Source organism: Micropterus dolomieu, linkage group LG14 (assembly GCF_021292245.1).
Source record: "Micropterus dolomieu isolate WLL.071019.BEF.003 ecotype Adirondacks linkage group LG14, ASM2129224v1, whole genome shotgun sequence".
Lineage (NCBI taxonomy): Eukaryota > Metazoa > Chordata > Actinopteri > Centrarchiformes > Centrarchidae > Micropterus > Micropterus dolomieu.
Window position 1 is genome coordinate 26,739,496 of NC_060163.1, and position 12,530 is coordinate 26,752,025.

The following is a 12,530-nucleotide window of genomic DNA, read 5'->3' on the forward strand; positions in this document are numbered from 1 at the left end:
CAGGTGATACAACATTTGTAATAACCACGAGTGACTTGACTTGGACTCTAGCTCAGAGACTTGAGACTTGACTTGGACTCTGGCTCAGACACTTGACTGCCAAATTCTCTGGAACGCCTTTGGAGACAGCTTATGGTAGAGAAACGAACATTCAATTCAAGAGCAACAGCTCTGGTGGACATTCCTGCAGTCAGCATGCCAACTGCATGTGCCCTCAAAACTTGCGACATCTGTGGCATCGTGCTGTGTGATGGAACTGCACATTTTGGAGTGGCCTTCTATTGTGGCCAGCCTAAGGCCTTTTATTGTGGCCAGCCTAAGGCACACCTGTGCAATCCCCATGCTGTCTGATCAGCATCTTGATTGGCGTGCTCCTGACAGCGCTTCAGTTGAATCTGTGTACATGTGGACTAGGTTTCCTTGAGTAACCTGCTGAGGGAGGATCTGTGACGTCATGCTGGACCGAGTCTGCTCAGTTTGTGTTTGTGTAAAAAACGCTGTGTGTCATTATATTGCTAATTAAAAGAAGTAGTTTTTATTAATAAGCCAGGAGAAAAACATCTGGTCTGTGGGATAATTTTGTGATTTACTCAGAATAAAGGAGTAACTTTAACTTTCTTACCTTTTCCTTTTGTAGTTCCATCAGAGGTTTCACCCTGACACTCTGTTTGTGTTGAGAAACACTCAAACTAATCTATTATAACTGGACCACATTTCACCCCCTCTGATCTGAAACAGTTACCTCATCAGCTAAGTGTGTGTGTCTCTGTTTTCTGTCTGCCTGTGTGTTAATTTACGAGACCCGTCGGGCCCCTGGTGAGCGGTTGCTCTAAATTTAGGCCCCTACCGGCCCCTCAGTCAGACAGTGAGTTCCTGTGTGTGAGGCGGCTCCTCCTCAGCAGCCCCTCAATTTACAGCCTTTTCAATTAGCAGCCGTTAGCAGCTAGCCCCGCTCTGACTGGCCGAGCAGAAAGTGACACGTCAGGGGCACCAGGCCTCGCAGCCTCAGGTTCACCTAGTCTGTCTGTTCCTGTTGTTTGTTGTGTTTGATAAAGTGCTATTCAAAATGTCCAAGTATTACAGAGCGAGAAAAGAAATGTTATTGGTAATTATTGTTGTCAAAGAAAACTGCTTATACACAAATATACTGTAGATCAGGGGTCTGCAAATAAGTCTGGCGTCCAATTTTTTTTTTAAGCCAGAACATAGTCAAATTATTTTATATTCTTGAATTCTTGTGTGCAAGTTTAGCTCAGTTGGTAGTGAGCGGGACTTCCGTTGGGAGGGTTGTATGATCGCTCCCAACATACTGCAGATATTTTTTTTCTCCCTTGTTAAACAGATTGATTATAAGGACACTTTTGCACATGCACACAATAAAGTGTGTGTGTGTGTTGCAGCGTTTGATCCGCATTCATAAACCCATGGACCCTTATTTAATTTCCTTGAGGAAATTCAGGGGAATCTGATCACACGTTTACTGACTACTTTTTCAGAGACTCTTTTGAATGTCCTTCAGAACTCTTCAAAGTAAAAGTTCTCAATAAATTCAACATAAAGCATTGCTGCAAAAAACATTCTCACGCTTTTATTTTGGAGGCATAATCAGTTAAGAGGAAATGACAGCTGTCCGGTTCAAAGCCCAGTCCAGGTAACACACCTGCTGCTGGGAGAGAGAGCGGCAACGAGTCTTGACCCTTTGCTAAGCCACGCTCCCCTTAGTTAGTGTTGCAAGTCACTTTGTCAGGCTTGTCGGACTTTTATCACGCTGCTGTCAAACTGACATGAAACGAATAAAGACAGACTGCAACCTACTGATCACAGAGAGTAAAAGTGAACCACCATATCACCTGACTATTGAGAAAGAGGACAACGGTATTAAGGATCAACACTGTTCCTGTACAGCTGGGTAGGTTTCTGTACACTATTACAATCATTAAAAAGCAGAGCAGTAGGGCTTTATTACGTTACATTCAGTAGGAAGTCAGCCAGCGTTAGCTAACTAACATCACATTAGGATCAATCCACAGCTGACATTTTCTGGATTTGTTTTAGGTTTTGTTAAGAGAATAAATCGGAATTCTACTTTCAACCTCTCTGGGTAGAGACTGTAACTATTAATCTATTAATTATCATTTAGATAATATCAAAATGCCTGATATCGGCCCAATGAGAAGAGAGCCTCATCCAGCTCCACTGTTACGCTGATGATACACAATTGTACATTCCTGTAAAGCCCACCAACCTGAATATGCTGAGTGAGGACTGTCTGGCAGATGGAAAAGACTGGATGTCAAATAACTTTCTTCAAGTAAACGCCCAAGAAAACAGAAGTTCTTCTTATTGGTCCTCAACACCTCTCAAAACAAATACGCCATCTATCCATCACCTGTCACAACACATCAGGCCTGTTGCTAGAAATTTCTGTTTCATTTGACAGTAACTTATGTTTTGAACAACACGTAACTAAACTTGTCCAGTCTTGTTTTTATCAGCTCAGAAATATTGCTAAACTTAGGTCTATTTTAAACGTAAAGAGGAAATTGTTATACATGCTTTTATTTCTTCACGTCTTGATTATTGCCTTTTATGTTGTTCGTCTTGCTTTACTCAGGCGAGTTTTACCGCTAGACATTTTGTGTGTTCACACACATCGCGTTTTAAGCGAATAAACACAGCCCGCAGATACTACAGCTATATGAACTCAAAGTAAACATTTTGCTGTGATTTAATTGCAATAAACGGATCAAACTGATGCCGAAATAATCACAATATGATGCAGATTTGTTAGACATGTGAATTCATACTTTGTCAGGTCTGTCAGCAGGACAACTTTTAAAGTGTTTGTTTTCTGAATGGAGTTCAGATCAATCAGGGCTATGCTATGCTAACATGTTTACAGTAAAGTACAACGACAGCTGGAATAAAGTTACAGACACACATTTTCTGAACTGACCAGAGAGTTAAACCTTCTCGCTTACTTTTCTCCATGTAATGTCCAGTTTTGTCCGTTTTTTGTAATATAAATATGTAGTAGTAGTCCAGCAGAACTCCAGTGGAAACACGATGTGCACAGAAGCTGCCGAGAAGCGCGAGTGAAGATAAATCAAGCTGTAATTCCAAAAACTAAAGTAAAAAGCTAATTTAATAAAAGCAGTTGACTCTGAGCTCCTCCCACGAGTAAACGGCGTAGCTGTCAGAGCAGACTCCAGACCGACTACGGGGGTTTATTTGTCCCGAACACTTCCCGGTTCTCTAGCAGCGGATTGTCGTTACATCGCATGGTCCTCTCCAAACAACGCTCCGAAGTCGCCGGTGACGTTTGGACTATCTCACCGCTGATGGGCTTTCGCAACAATCGCATCAAGTGAATTTCTCGCCCATTGCATTGACTTTGTAATGAAGCTTCGCACCTTTGATCATAAAACCTTAAACCGTCTACAGACTGTACAAAATTGAGCTGTGAGGTCTGATCACATCAGTCCTGTTTTAGCCTCTTTCCATTGGCTCCCTGTTTGTTTTAGGATTGTTTTTAAGATTTTATTGATAACTTTTCAGGCTCTCCATGGCGTGGCTCCTACTTGACCTTTTAACTCCTTATGAACCTCTGCGTAATTTGAGATCCTCCGGCTGGAGTTTTCTGTCTCTTATTGTGACTCGGATTAGAATGAAGGGGACAGAGATGTTTACGTCAGGGCCCCGAGGCTCTGGATCGACCTGCCAGAGGAAATAAGGCTCTCGGAGTCACCGTCTTCTTTGAAATCTCTTTTAAAAACACACTTTCATCAGAAGTCATATCTTGATTTCATCTCAGCTGCCTGTTTTATCTTAAGGTTTTTATTTTAGCCAGTTAAAGTTGCAATTTGTTTTATTCTTATCTCAATCTGTTTTTGTTATTTGTGAGTTTGTTTTTTTGTCCTCATGTATTTTATCTTCTGTCTTGGTGTTTAGTGTCTTTTTTTGCCATGTGTCTCTTTTGTGTGGCACTATGGACTTGTGTTGATAAGTGCTATATAAATAAAGCCATTATTATTATTATCTGCACACAATGAGCACTGTAAGCTGCTTTATTACTTTGATGTCGTGTACATCTTATTTTGATTAAACTTAGATTACTTCTATTCCTTTTTGTTTTTCCTTTTACTTTTAGTTTTCCTATGTTTTCCTGTGTGTAAAGAAGTGTAGCTGGTCTTTAAAAAGGAGCTGGCAGCATCGCTGTACAACATACCGACCCCTCCAGCAACAATTGTATCACAATCGGTGGCAATTAACTCCAGTTAGGGCAGCCACGGGCGCTCACGCTAACTCCCGTGTCACTGCGGAAAATTATACCGATTAGACAAACAGTTGTGATCAGCAGGGATTTAAGAACAAAAGCGGCTCTGCAGCAGCAGCTAAATGGAGGTGTTGTGTGGGGTGTGTGAATGAGGGTGTCCTTGTGTGCTGCAGTTTGCTTGTTGATGCCGCTGTCACGGTCCGTGACGAAGAACTGGACGAGCATGCGGTAAAGCGGCAGTGTTTGGGCGAGCTGGCAGCCGGCGGAGACTTTCACTGTGATGAATGTGGAGGAACACACACAGAGCTGTGTTTTCCTGAGCTGGACTGATATATTAAATACGTGTTTATCCGTTACTCTAAAGTCTAGATGTTTACACACAAAACTCATGAAGAGTTGATTAAATCTGATGTTTTCTTATAAAGTAACTCTGAAACCATTAGTCCACTGATTAGTCAATTGACAGAAAATGCATGGTTTCATGTGAATTGCTGCTTTCCCTCTGAATGATTTTAATAAGGTTACGTTGAGGTTTGGACTTCTGTGATGTGAAGGTGTCACTTTGGGCTCTGGGTAACTGTGACAGCAGAATCTTTACAACCCAAACGATCAATCGATTCATGGAGAAAATAATCAGCAGGTTACTCCAGAATTAAAAGAATCATCAGCTGCAGTCCGATGAGCTCCAGCTGAATAACTACAGCATCCAGGGCTGGACCCGAATATTTCACTTGATTTTCAATTTTGGGATTCACCTGACCGCCTAACCTCCGCTCACACAGTGAACATGCACCAGTTTCTACAGAAGTAAAAATAAAATGCAGGAGCCCTCAGCCCAGTGGGAGCACTTTAAACTGAGTGATGGCAGCTGCAATGTGGCAGTTATGGGGTTTAATGATTTTACAATTGCTTCATTTCATCACAGATCAAAACAGTCAAAAGCCTCCATTTCAAATGTATTCAGTAAACTGTAGTCTACAACAAACACCCAACAACATAATGAATACTTTTAAACAATTTTATTAGTTCTAAGTTAAAAGGGAATTTTGCACAATAATGTTTTAGTTCTGCTACTGGAAATAGCTCTCAGTCTCTCTGCTCTCCCTGGACCTGGACCACCTGGCTAAAATATTGTATTCTGCTCTGCACAGCAGCCACCGACCCGGTTCTGCAGTCCACTCTGTAACGCTCGTCCCCGGCTCACTATCTGAACCCCTCGTCCCTGCAAATCTCTTTTATCAAAGTCCAGTCTGCTCCCTCTCTTAGTTCTGCACCTGGGTCTGCCAGCCTAGCTGGAACAAAGTTTAGTCCCCCATGGATTCTCCCTCACTCATGTCATTCATCCTTCTTCTGCTGTTCTGCTTCTATCCTCAAATCCACAGCTCATAAAAAAACAGCCTGCGTTGAGACTGTCAACCGAAGCTTCGAATGTTCGCTGTTAATTACCATCGACGCTTCAAGGCTCAGCGAATAGCGTTCGGTCCAGCCCTAGAAACTGCTTTAGAGGAAGAATAATCTGAATTGTTGTTTGTTCAGTCTGCAGCTGACCTTAAACACACCGCCCCCCTCTGTTTATTAGCTGAACTGCAGCTTGTGGTTATTCGATTAGTTATTTCCTCATTCCAGCTTCTCCAATGTTGTTTTTCTTACTCTGGGTTTTGACCTGACAAGACAAGCAATATGAATGTTTTTTCTGAGAGTTTATTGATCAGTTAATTGATGGGAATAACAGCAGCCCTACCTTTAACTGTGTCAGTGAGACAGCCAGAAGTGGAGACAGGTGTTCAACCTTCTACTCCAGTTTTTGCAGCCTTTATGCTGGATGGAAATGTACATATTTAAGGGAAAGTTCATTTAATGTTGTCGGCTGCAGCAGTTTTCAAGTCGTATGATGGTTTTCTCTCTGCTTCTGATGGTTACGGAGCTTCTCTTCATCCTGACTCCCTACAGATAGAGGGCCAGCGTTGGTCCTTTTATGGTAACATGTTCACAGACAGTTTCTATCTATTCGCCCTCGGTTTGTTCAGTCTGCGGTAAAAGATGGCTGGTCCTCAGCCTCTGCTGGCCTTGACAGAGCCGAACCTGCAGCTTCCACTCCTCCACACGCGTGAACGTTTTTTGTTTGCGTACACGTTGAACAGGTCAAGTCTGGATCCTGGAGCTTAAATATTGATAAGCATTGGTTCTTTGGGCGCCAGGTCTCACTGCAGCGCTCTGTGTGTGTGTTTCCTGTTGTAGTTGTGAGCGTGGAGAGTCGGGAGGCCCACCTGAGCTCCCTGGTGGTGGAGGCTGAGCGGCGGGCGGCGGACCTGGCGGCTCAGGCGCAGAAAGACGGCCTCTCATTGGAGGCCTGCCACAAGGACAAACAGCTGAAAGCCTGGGAGTGGAGGAGCAAGCTGTACAAACGCATGAGGACGGGCTTCCAGCACGCACGTGAGTCGCTACTGATGAGCCGTAAGGAGAAGCAGACACAGCGTGGACACATGGTCTTTCAGTCAGATCCTGGCAGCCACTGGACGTGTCTGTTGTCTACTTAAATAATTTAATTTGATTATTCTATTCCAGGAAACATAATTTCATATCTACAGACTTCAGAAAAAAACATTCCTTGTTATAGGACACATGAGATGTCTTCTGTTACACAGTGGGACTCATGAAGCTCTGTGCATCCTGCTGCCTTTTAGCTTGATCACATCGTCACTTATTACAAAGTACAAACAAATGCAAAAAGACAATAGAGACGCAAAACGACCAGAGGCAGAAAATGACCTCAAGGACACAAGTACAAACAGATGAAAAACGACTACAACACAAACACTACATGACAAGTACAAACAGATGCAAGGTCACTACAAAGAGAAAGATTACAAAAAGACACAAAATATTTAAATTGCACCAACAGAAAATCTAACAGAACGTACGTACAGGTGATCAATCTTCTATACACAGTGTTTACGCCCTCGTCCTAAAGAAACAGAATTTCAGCTCTGCTGTGTTCTTGACTGAGTGACTAAAAATCTTTAGTTTGAACTTGAGGTTTTGTGTCTTCTCTTTGCCCCTGCTCAGGTGCCCCGGAGCCCCCGTCTATGGTTCGTCTGAGCGTGAGCAGTAGCACCACGCTGACCGTCACCTTCCAGGAGCCGCAGTGTCTCAACTCCACCGTTGTGACCAAATACAGAGGTACAGACACTCACTGGAGATTTATATTATTTCTTTTTACCTTGAAGTAATAGATAAAAGTTGGACTGAAATATGAAATATTAAAGCTGATATAATAGTTTTTACAATATTATGGCTGCAGCTAATGATGATTTTAGTAATCGAGTATTCAACATGTTATTTCATTGATTTGTCCAGTAATCTTATAAGAAGTACTTTGACCTCTTGACCGGGTGTTTTCTGAACGGATGCTGAAGCATTTCCATCATGCTGTTGCGGTAGGCTACGTTAGTTCTGACAGACTGTAACATTACAGAGTTGTTGTTTTCTTTCAGCTTGAAATAATCCCATACTTTGGACACTTTCTTCTTTGCCCCTTGTTATTTTTCCTCTCTTCCTCCACTTTGCAAACAGCGCCATCATAATCACGTCGTCTTAACTCGTCCCAGTGTGGGATAGAGAAAATTGTCCGTGCGAAACAGTGTGCTCTATAGTTATATAGATTAAATGAAGCGTCCAATACCGATGAATTGTTTCAGCCCTATACAATATTTAACATTTGAGACATTTAGTGTCTTTTATCGAGCGATGAAAAAGGGTTTTGTAGAGAGGCATGTTTATATTTTTTTTATTGTTTAAGGTACGGCTTTGATACCATAGCTAAACTATCAGCATCTCTAGCTGATGTTAACGCACCATTTCATATTTCCTGCCAGTGTTTATCCCAAACATCACAGCTTCACCTGAGGAGATAATATTATTTTTCACTTGATTTCTGAAAATCTTAAATTTTAGTGGATAAAAAAGAGGGAATGTGGGATTTAACGTGGCGGAGAGAAGGTTACAAGAATGCAGTGCTTTTTCCGTGTGTGGTTTTCACACAAAGAGATAGAGAGAGACAGGAAGAGATAATCAGAGACGGCCCGAGGACATGAGCTGAGGAGAGAGAAGGTTAATGGTAATTTCCCCATCTCAGGAGGAACTATTGATTTGTAATTAAAAGAGAGTCCGACCTTTTACTGTTTACTGTTGACACCTAACCTGTGTGTGTGGTTGTTTGCAGTGGAGTGGAGCTGCCTGAAGGATTTCTCGCTGCTTGCTGGAGAGATCGTGTTGGATAATCTGCAGACCCTCAAGTGCATCATCAGCGGCCTCACCACGGTAACAACAGCATCAGTCCTCCACTCTATCTTCCTCTTCTCTCTCCTCTCGTAGCAAAGAAACACTTTGTACTGTCACCAGTAGTGCTGAGAGGAACATTACGCTATTTTCCTGTACATTTACATGTACACATTCCTCTAAAGCTTAAAATAATGCTAAACACAGCAGAGATCTAAGAGTGTCGAAATCACTTTTGGACTCATTGATGCTTCCGTTTCCTTAGCAAAGATTAGGCCAGGTGGAGCTGTGGTCATCCTGCAGCTGAGAAATGGTTCATGCACGTGACTGAAACAGTGTTTTAACATTTGTGTTTGTGTATGGATTGAACAAATAGCATGTTAATTAGTGAGCTTTAAGCTGGCTGTACAGGATCGCAAAGAAAGCGCTGTGAGGCAAGTGTGTGATTATCTTTCCAAGTGACAGCGGCTCTCTTTTCACCACACCAACAAACACATTCATTCAAAGCACCGAAACATCTGATTCAGCCATGTTTTATAATGCTGTCTTTCCATATTCCCGGTAACTGTTATGTGTTTGCGGAGTGGCATCAGTGACATTTGAAGCGTACAGTTTACTGGAAGCTAACGTTCATTATACAGTCTGTGCATCACTCTCTGCCACAGAAACACAATGACTGTGGTGCATCTGCTGTTTGCCATTTAGAGCGGCAGCTGGCATTCACATACCTCCACAACAGCCCAGAAAACCTTTAGAAAAGAACACGCTGCCTGAAAGGAAAGGACGAGAGACTGTGGGCGTAAAATAAGCCGAGCCAATAAATTGACTTAAATGGTCATAATCCATCATAATATTAGCGTGAACCACACTCATTTACAAATCCACCACAGAGAGACTCAAAACCACCAGGGAGACACACAAATGATCCCAGAGACACAAAACCACCACAAAGAGACTCAAAAATGACCATAGAGAGATTCAAAACCACCAGAGAGACTCAAAAATGACCACATAGACACAAAACCATCCCAAAGAGACTCAAAAATGACCATAGAGAGATTCAAAACCACCAGAGAGACTCAAAAATGACCATAGAGAGATTCAAAACCACCAGAGAGACTCAAAAATGACCACATAGACACAAAACCACCCCAAAGAGACTCAAAAATGACCATAGAGAGATTCAAAACCACCAGAGAAACTCAAAAATGACCACATAGACACAGAACCACCCCAAAGAGACTCAAAAATGATTATAGAGAGAGTCAAAACCACCACAAAGAGACTCTAAAATGACCATAGAGAGATTCAAACCACCAGAGAGACTCAAAAATTACCACAGAGAGACAAAACCACCACAAAGAGACTCAAAAATGACCATAGAGACACTCAAAACCACCATAAAGAAACTCAAAAATTATCATAGAGATACTCAAAACCACCAGAGAGATTAAAAAATTACCAAGATTCAAAAATTACCAATCAAGAGACTCAAAAATTACCATAGAGAGACTCAAAACCACCACAGAGAGATGCAAAACCACCATAAAGAGACTCAAAAATTATCACGAGAGACTCAAAACCACCATAAAGAGACTCAAAAATTACTAAGAAAGACTAAAAAATTACCATAGAGAGACTCAAAACCAGCATAATGAGACTCAAAAATTACCAAGACTCACTAATTACCAGAGACACTCAAAACCACCACAGAGAGGTGAAAAACCACCATAAATGGACTCAAACATTACCTAGAGATACTCAAAAATGACCATAGAGAGATTCAAAACCACCACAGAGACACAGAAATGACCACAGAGATGCAAAGCCACCACAAAGAGACACAAAACCACCACAAAGAGACTCAAAAATTACCACAAAGAGACTCGAAACCACCACAGAGATGCAAAATCACTAAAGAGAGACAGTCTTTTCAGCAGATGTTACACAGCCGATGTACCAACCTTATTTTGCATCCAGTAACTTCTCTGCAAACGATGTATTTAACAGATGGGATTTTACGTTTCAGGGTCGACTGTACTACGTTCGAGTGTCGGCTTACAACATGAAAGGCTGGGGTCCACCTGCCTCCTCCCTCCCTCCGTCTGCAGCTCCTTCAAGTGAGTTCATTCTTTCACTCTTTGTTCTGTTTTATTGCTTTTCAGTCCTGATCATCTCACTAATACAGCGGATTAGTGGAATGTGATTAAGTTTCACACTATCTCAAAACCAACAAGATCTTATCACCATTTCAGTCTGGCTTCAGGTCCAACCACTCCACAACTACTGCCCTACTTAAATTCACCAGTGATGCGATCTCTGCTGTGAATAATGGTGAACTCACAGGTGCAATCTTTATTGATTTGACTTTTGACTTTGTTGATGATCAGCTTCAAGATAAACTCCATGCTATCGGCCTTTCTGACATGCATTCTGTGTCAGTTCATACCTTCAGAAGAAAAAACTGTGTCGTCCTACATGGGAATAAATCGGATCTGTTGGGAACAAAGAGGTGTGCCCCAGGGCTCAACACTGGGAACACTTCTCTTCTCTATTTCTGTAATCAACTCTTACCGTCAATATTCAATAACTGTTGTGCTCAACTTTATGCTGATGACACCATCATATATACATCTAAACCTGATCTTCCACAAGTCTGATTTCAATATGGTGGTGATGGTGCAGTGGATAAGACGGATGCCTTTGGTGTGAGAGACCCGGGTTCAGCTCCCCACTGTGACACATCCACAAATGTGTCCCTGAGCAAGACACTTAACCCCTAGTTGATCCAGAGGCGTCCGACCTCTGACATACGTATATATATATATTGGATAAAAGTGTCAGCTAAATGAGTAAATGTATCTTACATATTAAACTATTACGCAACAAAACAAAGTCATATCTCACAAATGTTGGTACCAGTCAGAAACTCAAATTCAAACCCGGTTCTTGTGTAATAACCTGTACTGATAGCTTTTTGTATGGCTTGATTCTGAACTCTTCTTCCAATCACACATTGATCATATCTTATGTAAAGTCATCTTTGTTTCTCATTTGTTTTGATACTGTGTTACACACAGTGTTCATAAGAACCTTGCTTCTCACCTCATTCAAGGTAAAATTTTTTATATTCCAATTCTTGACTAAAACGCTGTAAGATTAGACCTTGTGCGGCTCAACACATGAAACACAATGTGATATTTTCATCCTCGCCTGGTAAAAAAGCTATATTTTAAGGCAATAAACCAGCAAAACTATCATAAGATATCATAAGACAACTGAATATCTTTTCATACAACTCGAATGCAATTGTAACTTTCAATTCAATTCAATTTTATTTATATAGCGCCAAATCACAACAACAGTTATCTCACAGCGCTTTTCATAAAAGAGCAGGTCTAGACCATACTCTGTGATGATATTTACAGAAGCCCAACAGTTCCCACCAAGAGCAAGCACTAGGCGACAGAGGCAAGGAAAAACTTCCTTTTAAGAGGCAGAAACCTCGAGCAGAACCATGGCTCAGGGTGGGCGGCCATCTGCCTCGACCGGTTGGGGTGAGAGAGAGAGAGAGAGAGAGAAAGAGAGAGGGATGTAAGGAGAGAGAGAGGCAGCCTACACAATATACACACAGAGGTACAGACAGTGAAGGTAATGTTGCTATAAACTAAATGAAAAATGGTACAGATATTTATAATAGTGTTAATGGTAACCATCGTAATGTTAATGATTATAATAACAATAATAACAATAAGACTAGCAACAATAGTCGTTGCAGTAGAGGGTGTCGAGCAGGAACACGGGGGCAGCAGGTGACCCGCAGCCACAGATCCGGACTCCACAGCTCCAGAGCTAGAAAACCTGCAGGAAGTGATAGAAGGAGAGAGGAGAGGGACGAGAAAGCACAAGACTACCAGAAAGGGGAGAAGTTGTGTTAGTAACATGCAATAATGGGATAAGGTTGCATACAGAGGGA

The 12,530-nt window shown here is 41.9% G+C and overlaps 1 protein-coding gene across 2 annotated transcripts in view; it reads left to right on the forward strand.

The window, feature by feature from the left end:
- Window positions 1–12,530, forward strand: part of ankfn1 (ankyrin repeat and fibronectin type III domain containing 1) — an 87,015-nt gene that overhangs the window by 42,197 nt on the left and 32,288 nt on the right. For both annotated transcript variants that reach the window (XM_046068304.1, XM_046068305.1), the window contains 4 exons: window positions 6,515–6,709; window positions 7,343–7,456; window positions 8,499–8,596; window positions 10,584–10,674. In XM_046068304.1, the coding sequence (XP_045924260.1) occupies window positions 6,515–6,709; window positions 7,343–7,456; window positions 8,499–8,596; window positions 10,584–10,674 (498 nt within the window). The remainder of the gene's footprint in view (window positions 1–6,514; window positions 6,710–7,342; window positions 7,457–8,498; window positions 8,597–10,583; window positions 10,675–12,530) is intronic.